Source organism: Haliotis rubra, unplaced genomic scaffold (genome assembly GCF_003918875.1).
Source record: "Haliotis rubra isolate DU_JTF1 unplaced genomic scaffold, ASM391887v1 Scf569, whole genome shotgun sequence".
NCBI lineage: Eukaryota > Metazoa > Mollusca > Gastropoda > Lepetellida > Haliotidae > Haliotis > Haliotis rubra.
The window spans coordinates 336,052-355,247 of NW_025767267.1; the positions used below are offsets into that span (position 1 = coordinate 336,052).

At 42.2% G+C, this 19,196-nt stretch overlaps 1 protein-coding gene across 1 annotated transcript; it reads left to right on the forward strand.

Moving 5' to 3' along the window:
* The first annotated feature begins 14,846 nt into the window (after window positions 1-14,846).
* LOC124254217 (pulmonary surfactant-associated protein A-like) lies at window positions 14,847-18,064 on the forward strand. The gene is made up of 3 exons (XM_046688105.1): window positions 14,847-15,033; window positions 16,805-16,999; window positions 17,835-18,064. Exons 1-3 carry the CDS (start codon window positions 14,847-14,849, stop codon window positions 18,062-18,064), a joined length of 612 nt encoding a protein of 203 aa, XP_046544061.1.
* The last annotated feature ends 1,132 nt before the right edge of the window (window positions 18,065-19,196 follow it).

The following is a 19,196-nucleotide window of genomic DNA, read 5'->3' on the forward strand; positions in this document are numbered from 1 at the left end:
TTTAGTTTCATCATGTATATTATAATGTATTATTTTAGCCTTTAATGCGTAGACACGGTTATATATATTTTACAGGTCACAGTTTTTGTATTGTTTCGTTTTTAGTTCTAGAATATATAGCCACATAGGACACACACACACACATATAGATATAAATATATATTATTATTCGCGCCATTGGGTCACCAGAAATATGCATGTGTGTGTGTATATGTATATATATAGATATATATATATATATATATATATATATATATATAATGAGAGATGAGGAAAGAGAGGGGTTAAATAAAACGTGGTTCGCTATATACCTGTAAAGAAAGTTCCACAAATATATATACATGAGAATCAACATCCATACACATCTCTCTCTCTCTCTCTCTTTCTCACACATGTTTCACACACACACACACACACACACACACACATATATATTATTCGCGCCACTGGGTCACCAGAAATATGCTTGTGTGTGTGTATATTTCATGTGTGTGTGTATATATATATATATATATAGAGAGAGAGAGAGAGGAAGGAGAGGGGTTAAATAAATAGTGGTTCGCTATATACCTGTAAAGAAAAATCCACATATTATATACACAACTTCCATACATCTCTCTCTCTCTCTCTCTCTCTCTCTCTCTCTCTCTCTCTCTCTCTCTCTCTCTCTCTCTCTCTCTCTCTCTCTCTCTCTCTCTCTTTCTCTCTCTCTTTCTCTCTCTCTCTCTCTCTCTCTCTCTCTTTCTCTCTCTCTTTCTTTCTCTCTCTCTCTCTTTCTCTCTCTCTTTCTCTCTTTCTCTCTCTCTCACACACACACGTAAATAAAAAAAACCTGATTCTTATTGTAAGCTGCTTCAAACTATGATCAGATATATTCTGGTGGCAGTTTGGCGCGGCTTTCAATAAGAAATCGTTTATTCCATCTGTATAAGGTGTATGTAAATACGTGCTCTGCTGGATTTCCGGAGCTTCACTTGAACTTGTGAAATGTTCTGAAATTCAGAAGCTAAGGTGTCATCTTCATCTTTTACAAATCGAGTATAATATTGGTTTTATTTCATTATCAAGGATTATGTCCATCCCGAAAAAGGAACGGAGGCCATCACATGAATTTTTGTCCGAACTCTCCATCTCTCAAAAACAGCGGCTTTCCACGGAGAAACACCATCTGAAGTTACGGCTGGACAAGTTGGATGTACAGCGGAGACGATCGTTAGATGTTATAGACAGTGAACGACGGATGCTGTGTAACAGCTTACAAAAGCAGCAGCACCAGCAGGAACAACATCGACTACACTATCGGCAACGGTCGTCTAGTCAGGACAGAAGAACCGGAAATGAACCTGGACCAGAGGTTTCACATCCGGTTCGCATGTCACAGACTCCTGAATCGATATCGATTTCTCGTTCAATTTCTGTCGACTTGGGAAAGCATGGCCGTCGGTTGTCGGTTCCCTTGTTTCGAGACCACCTTCCCAAGTCTGCTGACTCTTCAAAGCAACAGAATTCAGAAGTTCAGGATATGGAGAGGGCCAAAGGTGCTGTGAGTCCAGCAACAGTTCTCTCCCTTGTTCAGAGACGTAACAGCGACACGACGACCTTGACCTCTCTAAACATCAGCTCGAGATCCAGCGGAAAGGGATTTACGTTTTCACAGACATCTGAAATGGAAAGGTAGGTGAATAGATCAGTTGTCAACATAAACATATCATTGACATATCAACAGAATGTGGCATATCAACATATTACCTCGAACACAATCGGGGAGTAGGTCAATACCATGCTATGGAAATCAAGGTCGATATGACCAGAAAAAAATAACACGTACATATGGTACATTATACCTACATTAACCGATATTATGGAATTCAAAGTTTAGGAGAAATTATCATGGTTATAATAATAACAAAAGAGATAGTATCTCTTAGATCAGAAATTTAGCGTGCATTCGTGCATCCAGAGATCAAATTTCATCCCCAGAGCCATGTACTGCATCAGTAAAGCTCCAGAATACTCATCAGAGTTCACCAAGGAACCTTATAACATAACGCACTTAGGAGTGAGTTAGTGAGTTTAGTTTTACGCTGCACTCAGCAATATCCCAGCTATATGGCGGCGGTCTGTAAATAATCGAGTCTGGACCAGACAATCCAGTGATCAACAGCATGGGCATTGATCTGAGCAAGTGGGAACCGATGACATGTGTCAACCAAGTCAGCGAGCCTGACCACCCCATCCCGTTAGCATGGGTTACTGAAGATCAACAGTCCAACCAGGACATTCACGGGTCAACGCACTTAGGAATTCTAGAAGGTATCCCCCAGAACCCAAGCGTGTATATCACTAAAACATTCTGTGTATCCACAAAACACACTGCCAAACCAAAGAGGGTATCAAGAAACACACCCCTGGAACCAAAGAATATTTCTTTAGAACTCTAGAGTACATCCAGACATTCAAATGTTGCATCACTACAACCACGAACATACACAAGAACCCTAAAACACATCAATTAAATTTAAAAAAGGCATATTTAGAATCCTAGTAGGTACCATCAGAACCCAAAACTGCATCCCCAGAAACAAGTATATATCCATAGTACCCCCTGAGTGCCTAACCCCCCAAGAACACACACCCTAGAACCCAAGAGTGCATCCAGAGAACCCAAGCATGTTCCAATCAAACTGTATAGGGTATATCCAGCGTTCCAGGAGTGCTATCATTGGAGTCTATAACGCACCCAGATAGAGCATCAGTAAAACCCCAGATTTCACACATTAACCCTAAAACACATCCATTGGACCTTGGAATGCATATATAGAAAGCAGCTCCAGAAACCAAGATTGCATCTTCGAATCGTAGAATGCTTCCCAACAACGCATCCCTTTGACCCTTGAATGCATCCCTTGGACGAACACCAAGAATACATCTCTATCCCAGCAGTGGTCGTGTAAAAAGAGAGAGTGGTTTGCAAAAGAATCCGTCAGCGAGTAGTGCTTTACGCAACATTTTCAGCCATATCATGAAGGGAAATTGGAAAGAGTGAGTGAGTGAGTTTAGTTTTACGCCGCTTTTAGCAATATTCCAGCTATATCACGGCGTGGGACACCAGAAATGGGCTTCACATATTGTACCCACGTGGGGAATCGAACCCGGGTCTTCGGCGTGACGAACGAACGCTTTAACCACTACGCTACCCCACCGCCCTAAATTGGAAGAAGCTCCACCCATTGTATCTATGTTTGGAATCGAACCCGGTACAATGTTTGAAGACAATTTGCGTTTTATTCCACCTTAAAATAATTTTAAAGCGGTGGGCGGTGGGGAAGCCCTGTAGTCAAAGTTTCGCTCGTCACACTAAAGACCCGGGTTCGATTCCCCATAATGTGTACAATGTGTGAATGCCATTCATGATGTCCCCCGCGGTGATATTGCTGGGTTATTGTGGCGTAAAGCTACACTCAGCGAAAGCTGTGTAATACCCAACTAACTCACAATTATAACGGTATTCTCCATAGTAAGTTGTCGTTGATGTTACAACTGACCTTTTGTTTTCAGCCAACCCAAAAGATTGTTCATACTGAAGAAAACTCAAACAGGAGGTTGTCTATGCCGACGTTATTCCCAAGCCTGAACACGAGTGGTTATAAACTACAAGTATCGCGATCCGTCGACTCCGATGGAGGCTCTCCGAGACCAGTGGCGAGGCGCCCTTCCCTAAATACTGACAGGAGTCGGATTCTCCGTCGGAACAGCTTCAAGAAAACACAAGATGGCACTGTAGATAAAATGGCGGGAATGCACAACGTGCTGCAGAGATCTGCGATCTTCCAGATTCAGGAAAATGAGGGTGCTGACGAGCAAGAGCTGAATGGGTCGTGAAGAATAAATTGAAGCAACGCTTGTTCATATCAACTTCTCGAGGGAAGGAAATTAAGTGACCGTGAAAGTCGAGATCCCATCCTTCCTAGACTAAAATTTCGAAGCCCATTTTGGCCTGCGAATCTGTGCATCATCTCATCTCACGAAATCAATACCTGGTACCTTGAGCTCCCACTCTTATTTCAGACGAGGGACGTGACGCTCGAAGACCCAGATTACAATGGGCACAAAGTGTGAATCCTGTTTCTGGTGTCCCCCCGTCGTGATATTGCATGAAAATGTCACGATTTGCAGGATTTGTGTACCGTCAATTGGACATTGACAGATCATTTCAAGTGAAAGTGTTCATTTGAAGCGCTTAAGTGCAGAAATACACTTCGCGAAGTTATCATAATGCACACGCTGAATCATCCTCGATAATCTCCAGGGTATACGTTACGATCACTCTTCACTATACCCTGGATGCATCCTGGGATTGGCCCGATGATTTTATTACCTCCCTTTGCTGGCTTTTTTATCCAATCAGGTGTCTACGCTGGGAAGTTGAGCGAACCAATTACAACTCACATTCGCTTCTTAAATTATCTAGCCGTTTAAACTTGGCAACACAATTGATGCAGAGGTACTCTGAAAGAGGTAGAAGGAGTTCTTTCATATATTTTTTAAAAGTTTCAGATCTGTCAATTTGTCTGTATGATTTCCCCAAAAATCTGAGTGGCACTGCAAACAAACCTTGAGAATGCGGAGCCAGCAAAGGGAGGTAATATAATTATCGGGCCAAGCCGTGGATGTATCCAAGGTATAGTGAAGAGTGATCGTAACGTATACCCTGGAGATTATTGAGGATGACGCTGAATATGCATCTGGTCGTTTTGACTGGCGCCGCCGTTTTGTTTAAAGTGAAATCTGATTGGTCATTAGGAGGACTTCGTAATAGCCGCTGGTGCCGCTGTTTCGAAAACCCTGCCAGGTGTCCTCCCATTACGCAGACAGCCAGTTCGCAGACACCTTAAAACAACAACATTTACGGTTCAGTGAACAGATTATCTACTACCTGTTACCTACATATTATTATGGAATAGTCCAAATAAAAACACAGGAACAAACTGAAGCTAAATTCTTCAAAGGTATTTAGAAGTTGGTGTAGTAATACAAGACATGGATAACATAAATCAAGAAGTTGTTATCCATAAGATTTGTCTTGTATTAAAACTGAAGCTATATTATTTATTTTGAAAGATGGACGAAAAGACAGTAATTTGAATTTTTATTGCTGCAATATGAAAACAGTTTTTCACAAACATTTCGGTTTAACCTTCTAGTCTAACAGGAGTCGTCATAATTATATTGAAAACATTAGCTTAGCTATTAGAAATTGCGACACTGATGTATCATATAAATCAAATAAAGACAAATGTGAACCTAAATATTATTCATATGGAATAAAGAAGTTATATGTTTTGCACACAGTATTAAGATATACGACGAGTGCACTTAATTACGATTTATTCAGAATAAATATTTAAAATATGACGCATCATGTCAATGTGGCCATGGATGTAAGAATGTTTTTCATTACGTCCTTGAATGGCCATTGTATACTACTCAAAGTCATAAACTGTTACAATATTAGAAAGTACTGTTAACATTAGAACACTGATTTGTATTAATCGTATCTTACATGGCAATGTAGGTGTCTCATTTACTGCAAATCAGAATGTTTTCAAATATGTACATATCTATATCTCTCCAACAAAACGTTTTCTCAGTTAACTTCTGTTGTACATATGCTGTTATTGGGAGGGGCCTTTTTTTATCAATAAAACAATCAAACCTCTCAGTGACAAACCTGTTTTTATATTCGATAGTAATTGATAGTAAAAACAATTTTGAGAAGAGAAATCATTTAAACACAACAAAGTTCTATTTACCTACAATCAAGCTTCTCAGTAAGGAACCTGTTTCATGCTCACCCTGCTCTACTCACTAGACAGTGGACTGTTCCATTACACCCGCAGGTGTTACCCTAATTAACCTTCTAGTTCAGTGTCTGTCAATTGGGTGTCTGCCAAATGGGTGTCTGTCAAATGGGAGATAACCCCCTGCCATGTTCGACAAGGCTGGAAATGGCACGTTCAAAGTCATTTAACTCCCTTGCCTCGGGAAGATGAATCTCATGTGTGAATATTGTAAATACGTACAGTCATTTGGTAATTTAAAAAGAGTGATAAATGTTAATGTTGATTTCAATATTTTTGCTGCATCACATACGCGCTCTATCAAACAAACACGTTTTTCAAACCAGTCTTTTTGAAGAATAAACTCATTTTAACGGTGTTAGATTTTACGCCGCTTCGAAGAATATGTTATTTTTCACATGAAGGTTGTTTGTTGTTCAACGCCGCACTCAGCAATATTCCAGCTATATGGCGACAGTCTGTAAATAACCGAGTCGGGACCAGATAATCTAGTGACCAACAACATGAGCATCGATCTAGCCGCTTCTAACAACAAACATGGGTTGCTTAAAGGAGAATATGAGTGAATTGCAATAATTTGCTGGGTGAAAGATAAAGTCATCAGAAACATATTCCTAAGTTTTCAATTAAAAATTATGTATAATTATGTTTTAACATCTTTCACTGCTTCAGAATCCACGGACACTATTAAGTTGTGAGGTAAAATCAAAGAGGAAGCCATCAGCAACAGGCACTTATGACATCATGTCACGTGATACCCCTCTGCTCATTATCTGTCGGGTGTTTCCGTAATACGCGGAAATACGAGTACGTTTTTGAGTTTTTATTGCTATTATACAAACTTTTTGTTCAATTTTAATCACGGAATGTGACTTTTAGAATATCCTTTACAATATATCAAAAGTTTTGTTTTCGTTCGTATTCTCCTTTACGACCAATGCTAACCCGGATCTTCACGGGTAAAGAAAAGTTTTGAACATATCAACCAGTCTGTAGAATAAATGGTCTCCAGTAGGGGAATACATGGATCGGTTGGTCAGGCTGGGTCACTTGTCGGCTGGTCATTGATGTCAATCAATGGATTGTCTAGTCCAGACTCCATTAAAGAAAAACAAATATCAGACGAAAAGTTGGAAGAACAAGATAACACGCCTGTAATTAATTGACGCATACACTGAACGCCAAAAGAAACGTAACCCTCCTATCTTTATAAATTACTTTAAAACTATCAAAGACATGTTAGAACGTATTAGTTTACAAGAAAGTTTAACAACACAGCTTTAATAAATGCAAATCACGAAAAAAATTCTCAAATGCATTCATATTTAGGTGAAGAGTTAAATTGTCCTTTTTTCGTCCATGCCGAAATAAACCAATAACAGTGATTTAGATGTCAAAAAGAAAGGTTGAAATATAATTCTGCTTTGGGACAAAGAAAAACTATTTATAGTCACCATTTTTCAACTAGTAGAATAAGAAACAACTGTTGTAGAGTGCGTAAAATAGTAAAATAATCATTCCTATGATTTCAATCTTTTAAAACATTTGCTGCTGGTTTGCATTTGTGAAAACAAGTAAAACGTGTCTTTGATATTGTATTAAAATGTTTAGGAACATCTACAATTATCTTTGTTAACATTTGCGCTTGCAAAGTAATATTTTTCCATTTTCTGTTTACACATAGCAATATCAGTCGCCAAAACGCAGCATTATTCAAGCAGTATTTGCATCCATTTCAAATGTAGAATTATTCAAAAGGGTATGAAGAGAGCCTAGAAAAGATGATATGATGCACAAGTACGAGAAATATGCCATGATTGACAGCTGAAGAGAGAGAAAGAGCCATTGGGATGTTGCAGATGGGGTTGACATACAATGCTGTTGCCAACGCCCACGGATGCCACCGTATCACGGTTATAAGACTTATTCAGGGCTTCAGACAGACTGGGGTCACCGTAGACAGACCAAGAAGTGGACGTCCACGCATCACAACGCCAGGTGAAGATAGGTACCTCCGTCATTAAGGAAGCAGGGTAAGGTTTCTTTTGGCGCCTAGTGTATAACGAATTGTTTTATTTGGGTTTTTTCCGTTTCGGTTCTGTTCTGTTTTGTTTTGGGGTTTTTGTTTTGTACTTCCGGGTTTTTATCGCCGCATTAACATCACAGACATACAGTAACGGTAAAACATTTTATGTTTTAATACAAAGAAGAAGTCATGGTCATCAATATCCCCTGACATTGGCGGATCCGGCGGAGATGGGGATGCGGGTGCGGGTAGTAGGCGCGGTTTCCGTTTTCGAACTCCATCAAGGCATTCATGCCCTGAAAACACATACCAAATTTGGTTTCCCTATCTATATAACGTTTTTTGAGAAAATCTGTCCCCAATATCTCGGACGGACGGACGGACGGAGCTCAAACCAATATCCCCCTCCCACTTCGTGGCGGGGATGATAACTCATACTGAAAGAATGGAAGACATAAAGAAAGACAGGAAAACACAGGGGATGCTGTACACTGTAACCCACTGCACCATCTTGATTAAATAGATCGCCCAAGCAAAAAAATAATTGAGATACAATTTTAATGGGGGCCATTTTTATGTTACACAAAGTCTAAAGTCGGTACACATTTGGAAAATGACCTATTGATCGCTACATTCAAATTTACATATTCCATCAAGGATATATAGGGTAGCATCGTGGTTACAGCGTTCGCTCGTCACGCCGAAGGCCTGAGTTCGATTCCACATGGGTACAATGTGAAGTCAATTCCTGGTGTATCTCGCTGTAATATTGCTAGAATGTGGCTAAAAGCGGCGTAAAGGTGAGTACTCACTCAGAGATAACCTTGGACCAGACAATCCAGTGATCAACAGCATGAGCATCAATCTATGCAATTGGGATACGATGACATGTGTCAAGCAAGTCATCGAGTCTGACCACCCGATCCCGTTAGTCGCCTCTTACGACAAAAAACATGAGCTACTGAAGACCAATTCTAACCCGGATCTTCAAGGGTATGACAGCACGGTCATGGTTATCTGATGGCCACTTAGAGATGCTTCAAACAGGCCAGGTTGCGATCTTCCGCTGGACTGGTGGTCTTCCTGGGTTGCCCTGGTGAGTACCCGAAGTGACGCCCGATGGCCTTGAATGACATGCCAGCGGCATGCATAGCCACTATCGGTGGATCTTCATGGATCCACTATCGGTGGATCATCATGGCTCCACTACAGTTGGCCTACAGAGCTGGACGCGGTGTAGAAGATGTTCGCCTTCTCTCCTACACACTGTATACACTCACCTGGATACTACAAAGTCATATGTGAGAATTCTGTTTGCCGACTACTCATCGGCTCCGAACAGAATACAACCCCGCCTAATGATTCAAATAACACTTACTATGGAAGTGAAACTTATACGTTGAGTGAGTGAGTGAGTGAGTTGGGTTTTACGCCGCTTGCAATCGGCGGGGACACCAGAAATGGGCTTCACACATTGTACCCATGTGGGGAATCGAACCCGGGTCTTCAGCGTGACGAGCGAACGCTTTAACCACTAGGCTACCCCACCGCCCCTTATACATTGATCGGCAGGCATCGGTTACAGCGTGTTCTAGTGAGTTCTTCCTCTTCTGAATTAACACTCACGGATACTGGTGCTCCTCAAGGATCTGTATTGTCTCCCGTCCTGTTTACCCTCTATACAGACAGACAGGTTTATTCGGTAATTTAGGCCCAAGGCCCATAATACATACATTTGGCAAAAGTAAATACATACTGAGTAAAGCTAAGTAAAATTTAGTATTGTTTTGTTTTACAGTTTTTCATTCCTTCTACGGCGAACTTGTGAAAGATATTTACTCAATGATTTTAAAATATGTATAATGTCCGATGACAACAATGGGATGAAGGTTTCAATTGTCGGTGGTTGAGTCAGATGTATTGAAAAACAATCAGATCTTTGTTGGGAATATTTTGGACATATTAATAAAATCTTTACCCTCTATACAAATGACTGTGATAAACTCAATTCCCTCCTATTCAAGTTCGCAGACGATGCCGCATTAACAAGACTCTGAACTTGATTACAGAAATGAAACTGACAGATTCACTTCCTGATGTATAGGGGGCGGTGGGGTAGCCTAGTGGTTAAAGCGTTGGCTCGTCACGCCGAAGACCCGGTTTTGATTCCCAACATATAACACTTAACTCACTGACTCCTGGTGTAAAGACAACTATTTTGTAATAAATGTCACCAACACAAAGGATATATAGACTATCGTACCAGTAAGCAGTCTCTAGAACCAGTATTCATCAACGGAGAGAAGTGCAAATTGTAGAGGAGTACAAATATCTTGGAACTGTAGTTGACAATAAACTGTCTTGGAAAGCCGGTACTCACGCCTTATACAGTAAATGTCAACAAAGGCTATATTTTCTCCGCAGGTAGCGTTCTTTTAGTGTTGACCAAGTCATGTTTAATCCATTTTATTGAACTTTTATCAAATTCATATCCATATCACATTTTGTTTACAAGCGGTAATCTGCCCTCGAAGCTCAAAAACAAAATCAAATCAAAGGTGAAAGTTTCTAGTAGCATATGCGGTATTCCCCTCCATAATTTGACTACTTTATATGAGTCCAGGGTTGAAAAGAAAGCATTTGTAATTCACGCTGATACGTCCCACTTTTACACTGACTGAGTTTGGTTTTACGCCGCTTTTAGCAATATTCCAGCAATATCATGGTGGGGGACACCAGAAATGGGCTTCACTCATTGTACCCATGTGGGGATTCGAACCCGGGTCTTCGGCGTGACGAGCCAACGCTTTAACCACTAGACTACCCCACCGCCCCCACTTTTACACAATCACTGTGAACTACTTCCTACCAGCCGCCGCTTTACAAGACAAGATAGTTCATGGGATTTAGCTTTTGTAATCCTTAACGTGTACAGAACTATGGTTTTGCACAGGAACAAAAGACTGTTACGGGCACGTACCACTTCATACGACTGCAGAAAAACTTAAGGTATGAGCTCTGCACTTTTGGGACTTCATGCACTTAATGGTTGTGGCTCAACGAAAGTCTTTGTGGCATCGGTAATAAAGGGAATTGTAAACCAAAAGTCACTGTGTTCTTTATTCTGATTGGGTGAAAAACGTGATCAAATGGTATTGGATTCCCGGAAATTCTCTGTGTATTAATACATACAAACATCGCTCACACCATTGTATTGTTACGTCGTCAGCTGTGATGACGTAATTAAAATCATATTGTGACGTAAAGTCCGAATGACGTCACAAATGAGCAGTTCAGATGCTACCATGGGAGACAGCCGAAACGGCCGGCTGATGACATTTCACTGCTGTACCCGTACTCGATGTCAATGAGAGCAGACACAAAAACGTGTGTGGACCTTTCGGTTTACTTTTGTGTTTACAATGTCGATAAACATCATGTTTGGCGAATTTCCGGGTGTTATTGAGTATTTGAAGCACGGGAATACTCACTAACACCCGGAAATTCGCCAACACATGATGTTCATCTCCTAATTGACTTACTGAAGTCCTCTGAGAATCACTAACAAACATTGACACAATTAGGTGACAATCTGGATGTTCAAGAAACGCTCATTACATCTTGTGGCCAGTCTGTGAGTTCTTTGTATGTACCGAAAAATCCAGTGATGCTGTAGATTAGACAAGATGTTGAATGAAAACCTCCCAGCAACATCTAACAGTCTAAAACATCACATTGAGCGAGTAGCTACCAAGTGCATGTTTGGAGACAGTCTCTGCAACCAATCATGACCATTCCTTCACCAGTTGACCATGGTTAGGGATTTGTGATGGTCAGCTTAACCCGTGGATTGGTTGAACTGACATCGCGTAAATGCCAAACATCTGCAGGTCATCGGAGAGATGTATGCCAATGCAGACAGAATGATCTTGTGTGCACAGAGGCATGTCTTTGTATGGCAGGTGATTGTTGCCCGAACACCTTTGACTTATTGCCAGGAGATGACCCCGATTCTGACATGGAATAACATATGATATGAAAGAAAGTTAAAAGGAGCGTTAATTTTAAGCTTCTGAATGTATCAAAGTTCAAAAGTGATGAAGAGTTATCTGATAAAACCATATGAATAGCTACAGCCTGAGCTTAGACGAAGCAAAGTTTTCAAACACTTTTGGGTAATGTTATTTCATCAAATATTTTGGTAGTGTGAAGGTTTCATGGACCATAACATTGAAGTTTAGTTCTTTTCCAATACTGTACACTGGACACCAAATGAATTGTTTGTTGTCTCAGATACGAAAGCTACAAAGAGTCCAGAATGTAGCAGCCGTATTGTGACACGATCCACGAAGAATGATCATATCACTCCTCTTCTAAACTTTCTACACTGGCTGCCCGTGGATTTCAGAATTGAGTTTAAACTTCTCTGCCTTGTCTTCCGCTGTCTATCTGGAACTGCCCCTACATATTTATCCAGTCTTCTTTCTCTGTACAAGCCTTCTCGTTCGCTCCGTTTACAAGATAAAAGTCTTCTTGTCCCTAAAACTAGAACAGTGCAGTATGGAAACAGATCCTTTGCCTATGCAGCACCAGTGGCCTGGAACAAACTTCCACAGAATCTCAGGGACTGTACTGACTTTGTCACTTTCAAATCCCAGTTAAAAACACATTTGTTCAGGACAGCCTTTTCAACTATAACTGTGTAATTTTTTACATTCTATCTGCGCTTTGAGCATGGACTGCATGGATACCAGCGCATTACACTGACTGACTGACTGAGTATGGTTTTACGCCGCTTTTAGCAATATTCCAGCAACATCACGGCGGGGGACACCAGAACTGGGCTTCACACATTGTACCCTTGTGGGGATTCGAACCCGGATCTTCGGCGTGACGAGCCAAGGCTTTAACCACTAGGCTACCCCACCGCCCCCCAGCGCATTACAAATGTTTTGGTTTTTTCAAAAACAAAAATGTCAAATAATTTCTACATTCTTTGGCAAAACACAAAAAAATGAATGTGATCAGATTGATAGTAGTAAAACTATCCATGATTAACTTTCAAGTGTTGTAGGGCAGCAAACCAAAATGTGACGAAAATGTTCACAGACAATAAAGTCATCACCCGATCCCGTTAAGTGCTTTAGGGTTTCCAAATACCAATTCTAATTATAGGAATCCCAGACTTTTTTTGTGATGCTATGACAAAGCGATTAAAAGCGACATAAAGAGAATTTAAGTACTTAAGCAACAAAGATTATCATTAATATTGATTCCTAAGTGCCTCAAGCACGCCAAGAATCTCCCCTGATACAAAATTAATGATACATTCTGCTGAAAATAAACCTTTCCTTCGTCATTGTACTTAACCCAACTCTGGCAGAATTACTGACGGTTCTTGAGAATAGACATTTGACTAACTGAGCATGGCTGTAACCACTTTAATCTAAACCAAAGCGAGTTGAACCTGAGTACACTCTAAACTAGCCGACCCGTGAAGACCCGGGATAGAATAGGTCTTCAGCAACCCATGCTTGCCACAAAAGGCGACTATGCTTGTCGTAAGAGGCGACTAACGGGATCGGGTGGTCCTCAGACTTGGTTGACACATGTCATCGGTTCCCAATTGCGCAGATCGATGCTCATGCTGTTGATCACTGGATTGTCTGGTCCAGACTCGATTATTTACAGACCACTCGCCATATAGCTGGAATATTGCTGAGTGTGGCGTAAAACTAAAATTCACTCACTCACTCTAAACTAGCCATCATTTAGGGCTTTTGCATTGCGGAAAGGATTGTTTTAGTTGGCTTTTGTTTAACACCGCACTTGCCACTATTCCAGCTATATGACGGCGGTCTGTAAACAATCGAGTCTGGACCAGAATCCAGTGATCAACAGCATGAACATCGAACTACGCAGCTGGGATACGATGACATGTGTCAACTGTCGCACGACAAGCATGGGTTGTTGAAGACCAACTCTAACCCAGATCTTCAAGGGATTTATGTGCTCTGTAGCTTCGTTGAATCTACTACAATCTCTATCATTGTCTGGTGATGATTGTTAAAAATTGATTTTCGCAGGTAGCTGGCTACGATGCCATTAGCAAATTCAGGTAGTCCTCATCAGACGATCAGTCGCTTTCTATGACAAATAGGGTTGCCGAAGACCAATTCTACCACATGGGGTTTCCCAGGTGAGTGAGTGAATTTAGTTTAGTTGCACTCAGCAATACTCCAGCGGCGGTTTATACATAACCGAAGTCTGTACCAGACAATCCAGTGATCTGGATCTGATACGATGACATGTGTCGACCACGTCAGCGAGCCTGACCACACGAGCCCGTTCGTGAAGGGTGTGACATAGCGATTTAAAGCGAAGTACAGTGAAGCCTCGTTAATCCGGACTTTCAAATCGTCCGGACTACTGAATCAAGACCCAAGTGTTGTTACGGTTCGTGAACACGACTTACAGCGTCAGGACTGTGAAGCAATTTACTGTTTATTTTACTGATTGGTGACAGCTACTTACCGCCCGGTTCCGGAAACCGAATTTCCGGATTATCGAGGCAAATTATATAGGCATAGATTGGTAACAAGGCGGGAGGCGAGACATCCGGATTATCGGGGTCCGGATTAACGAGGTTTTATGTAATCAAGCAAGAACATATTATCATTATTAGTATTGATTCATAAGTGCCTAGTTCCTATACAATCTCTCCTGATACAAATTATCTATTATTCACGGTCTGTTGTAGATAAACCTTTCCGCTGTCATTGTACTTAACGCAGAGCAGCTCTGGTAGAATTACTGACGGTTCTTGAGCATAGACATTTGACTAACTAAACATGGCTGTAACCAGCGTAGTAGTTTTCGTTTGCACGATTTGTTTTGTTTCATCGAAAATTCTTCAAGAGGGTAAAAAAAACCAAAACATTGGAAAAGAGAGAGGTAAAATGTATCCCAACGGAAAGGCCGAGATGATGTGTGCCTTGATCTGTAACGTGGGAAGTGCATGTTCCCAGACGAAGATTCCTTGGATTCAGGGATTCTGTGACTGTAGGACTGACGTGTCCGATGACGTTCATGACGTCGATGACGTTGATGACGTCGATGAAGCATCTGCAGGATCGGTTCGAACAGGTAAATTTATTTAATCGGGTGAGTATTGGTTAACGCCGTGTTTATCAATATTCCAGCAACATCACGGCGGGGGACACCGGAAATGGGCTTGACGCATTGTACCCATGTGGGGAATCGAACCCGGGTCTTCGGCGTGACGAGCGAACGCCTTAACTACTAGGCTACCCCACCTCACTGTCAATAGGTAGAACATTGTGTTACGGTTAATAACACACCCACATAACATTACTAAATGAAAAGATCGGAGGGGGAGCCGAGTGGTTCACGCCCATTACCTGTGTCCCGTTTGACAAAACTATCGTAGTGGAACGACTGTCGAACCTATACTTGCGTAAAATATTGCGTAAAACACACTCACTCACTCATCCTTCACATGCCATTGCCATGCTTCGTTTTGACAAGAACGGCTGTCAAGGACAGGCATGTCAACTACTTACATCTACGCCTTGAGATGAAGACAATGATCTCAATATAGTTGAAAAGGTTATAAAATCCAAGATTGCATCAAACTACTAACGCTAGGTACCGTTATTAAAACTTCTCCTGCTGCTGCTACTACTACTGCTGCTGCTACTGCTACTACTACTGCTACTGCCACTGCTGCTGCTACTGCTGCTACTACTACTGCTACTGCACTACTACTACTGCTACTGCTGCTACTGCTGCTGCTGCTGCTGCTACCACTACTGCTGCTACTGCTACTACTGCTACCACTACTGCTGCTGCTGCTGCCGCTGCTGCTGCTACTGCCATTACTGCTGTTGCTACTACTGCTGCTGCTGCTGCTACTCCTATTGCTGCTGCTACTGCTGCTACTACCACTACTACTGTTGCTACTACTGCTCCTGCTACTAATACTATTACTGCTGCTACTACTGCTGCTGCTACTACTACTGCTGCTACTACTGCTGCTGCTGCTGCTGCTGCTGCTGCTGCTGCTGCTGCTGCTGCTGCTGCTGCTGCTGCTGCTACTGCTGCTGCTACTGCTGCTGCTGCTGCTGCTGCTTACTGCTTGCTGCTGCTGCTACTACTACTACTGCTGCTGCTGCTGCTGCTGCTACTGCTGCTGCTGCTGCTGCTGCTACTACTACTGCTGCTGCTACTACTACTACTGCTGCTGCTACTGCTGCTACTGCTGCTTACTACTGCTGCTGCTGCTACTACTACTACTGCTGCTGCTGCTGCTACTACTACCACTACTACTGCTGCTGCTGCTACTGCTACTACTACTGCACTACTACTTGCTGCTGCTACTGCTACTACTACTACTACTGCTGCTGCTACTACTACTACTACTACTACTACTGCTGCTGCTGCTGCTACTACTACTACTACTACTGCTGCTACTACTGCTGCTACTACTACTACCACTACTACTGTTGCTACTACTACTGCTGCTGCTGCTGCTACTACTACTACTGCTGCTGCTGCTGCTACTACTACTACTGCTGCTGCTGCTACTACTACTACTGCTGCTACTACTGCTGCTACTACTACTACTACTACTATTTCTGCTGTTACTACTGCTGCTGCTGCTACTACTGCTGCTACTACTACTACTGCTGTTGCTACTACTACTACTACTGCTGTTGCTACTACTACTGCTGCTGCTATTTCTACAGCTGAATAACGTTGACACATAACCCTCTTGCCGATAAATGTGATTTGCAACTGCAAGTTTATCATAACAATGTTTAAAGACATTTTAGTCAGTGATCGTATAATGAAAATTATCATTGCAAAGAATCTTCCAATATATTAATGTTGACAGAAGTAACAGGTTGCTCAGCACACAAGGGTTACAGACTGGTTACGTCGGTGGGGATGTGTGTCAAGTTTGTCACAGTTTCTGCCAGCTACCCTGACGGAAAAGCCGTATGTGAAGCAGAGCCAGGGGGACGAGTTGTCCACGTCGACACCAATGCCAAAATTGAAGCCGTTGAAGCTATACACAGAACAGAATATGGTGAGAAGATACGAAGATTCTAAATTTGGTGTGTGAGTGAGTGTGTTTAGTTTTACGCCGCACTCGGCAATAATCCATCTATATGACGGCGGTCTGTAAATAATCGAGGTTAGACCAGACAATCCGGTGATCAACATCATGAGCATCGTGGTGGGGTAGCCCCACTAGGCAAGGTTTGGTCAAGACTACCAGTTAGACTTCTGTTTAGTGGAAGTCACGGTGGCTGAGGGAGTTAAATAGCTGACTTTGTGTGCTGGCGATTAGGTACCAGACTTTGACAGTGTGGGTTCGAATCCCGGATGGGACTTAACAAAAAAAAAGGTAGAACCTATACCTGTAGAACTGCAACAGATGTTAAATGTGACCACTTTCGTATGGGCATTTATATATGTAACTGTTGGTGTGTGGTGTATGGTCCTATGCATAGAGTTCAGGTCACAAATCAGTTGACGTTAAGCAACATTTGGCGCGGAGAGTCCTTGGATGGGTGACCGTATTTGGCAGCTTGACTCCTGAGTGTTTCTCGGACTTCAGTCCTGCCCCACAACGAAACACGTGTCATACACGTGGTCTCACCTTAGGCAAGCGAGTTTGTTCAAAATTGTCTCTGTTCACCCAGCAGAAAATGGGTACCCGGAGGGATAAGTCATGTGACAATACCCGTCTAGCGCCTCACATGCAGCTTGGGTTATCCGGAGTAATAATGAACTGTGGAACTCCTTTTGCGCTTTGAGTACACTTTGGTGTGGAGTTTAGCGCAAAATAGAATCCATATTATTATTGCTATTATTATTAGTAGTAGTATTACTGAGGTCAAAGGGTCCTGCTGTTTCAGGGAAGTATCCCTTCTACATCGGTCTGAATGATGAACCTAACTATCCGAGAGGCGACTTCCGGTGGACAGACGGGACCCGAGTCCGCGACAACAACTGGGGCCCTGGACAACCTGACAACAACTACAACGACAACTGTGTTGTGACTACGACGGATTTCATCTGGACAGACCTGTACTGTTCAGATAAACTCCCTATTATATGTGAGATCACAAGTTTCATTCTCGCTTAACTGAAATAAAGGCGACTAAAATCATTTCTATAGTCATTGTTAATCTCCACCTAACTCTGAGTTCATTGTAAGATTCCGACAATTTTATAAGCTTGTGTTTCTGATTTGACTATCCAGTGACTGACAAAACCAAACAATGATAAGACTGAGGTAGTGAGTGTGGTTTTACGCCGCTTTTAGTAATATTACAGCTATATCACGGTAAGGGACGCCAGAAATGGGCTTCACACATTGTACCCATGTGGGGAGTCGAACCCGGGTCTTCAGCGCGACGAGCGAACGCTCTAACCACTAAATGCTAAGACTGACAATGTGTCAACCGTGTCAGCGAGCCTGGCAAGCCGGTCAGTCGCCTTTTACGACAAGGGTGAGTTGCCGAAGACCAATTCAAACCCGGATCAGTGGGGTTGTTCTGTTGTCCAATGAAATCATTGTACCATGCACTTGTCACACTCAAAACAGCAGTCAGATTCGTAGGGGTGAATCAAATGGATCACTGAAAATCAGGTAATGACGCCAGGTGCTCGGTAACATAATAAGGATGTCATAGGCGGATCCAGAGGGGGAAAACTCGGGGAAACGAAGTGTGCACCCTCCTTTTCTCAATAGTGTGCAAAAACAAAAACAACATTACTCGCACCCGTCACTCGCGCAATTTGCATAAAAGGTAAGATGATTACTTTTTGTTGCCTGACGCCTCGGGACAGTACATCTCACATGTCAACATCAGCCTGTCTGCCGACGTCACTGCTGAATTCACTGTTGTCAAGGTGAAAACTGGACTCATCCATAGAGACGTCGAACCTCCTGGTACCGACACCACAAAGCGTTCGTTACGTTACGACCTGCCGTAACTCTATAGTTTATCACTGGCTTACGAATGTCGTAGCGCTACGAACGTATTGTGGATCGGGACCCCAGGTGCTGTTTTACCATCCAGACCTGCAGTTTGATGACGTGGCAGCAAAACTGGCCGTACAGCTTGAATGAGTGAGTGAGTTTAGTTTTACGCAGCACTCAACAATATTCCAGCTATATGGCCATGGTCTGTAAATAATCGAGCCTTGACCAGATAATCCAGTGATCAACAGCATGAACATAGATCAACGCAATTGGGATGCGATGACATATA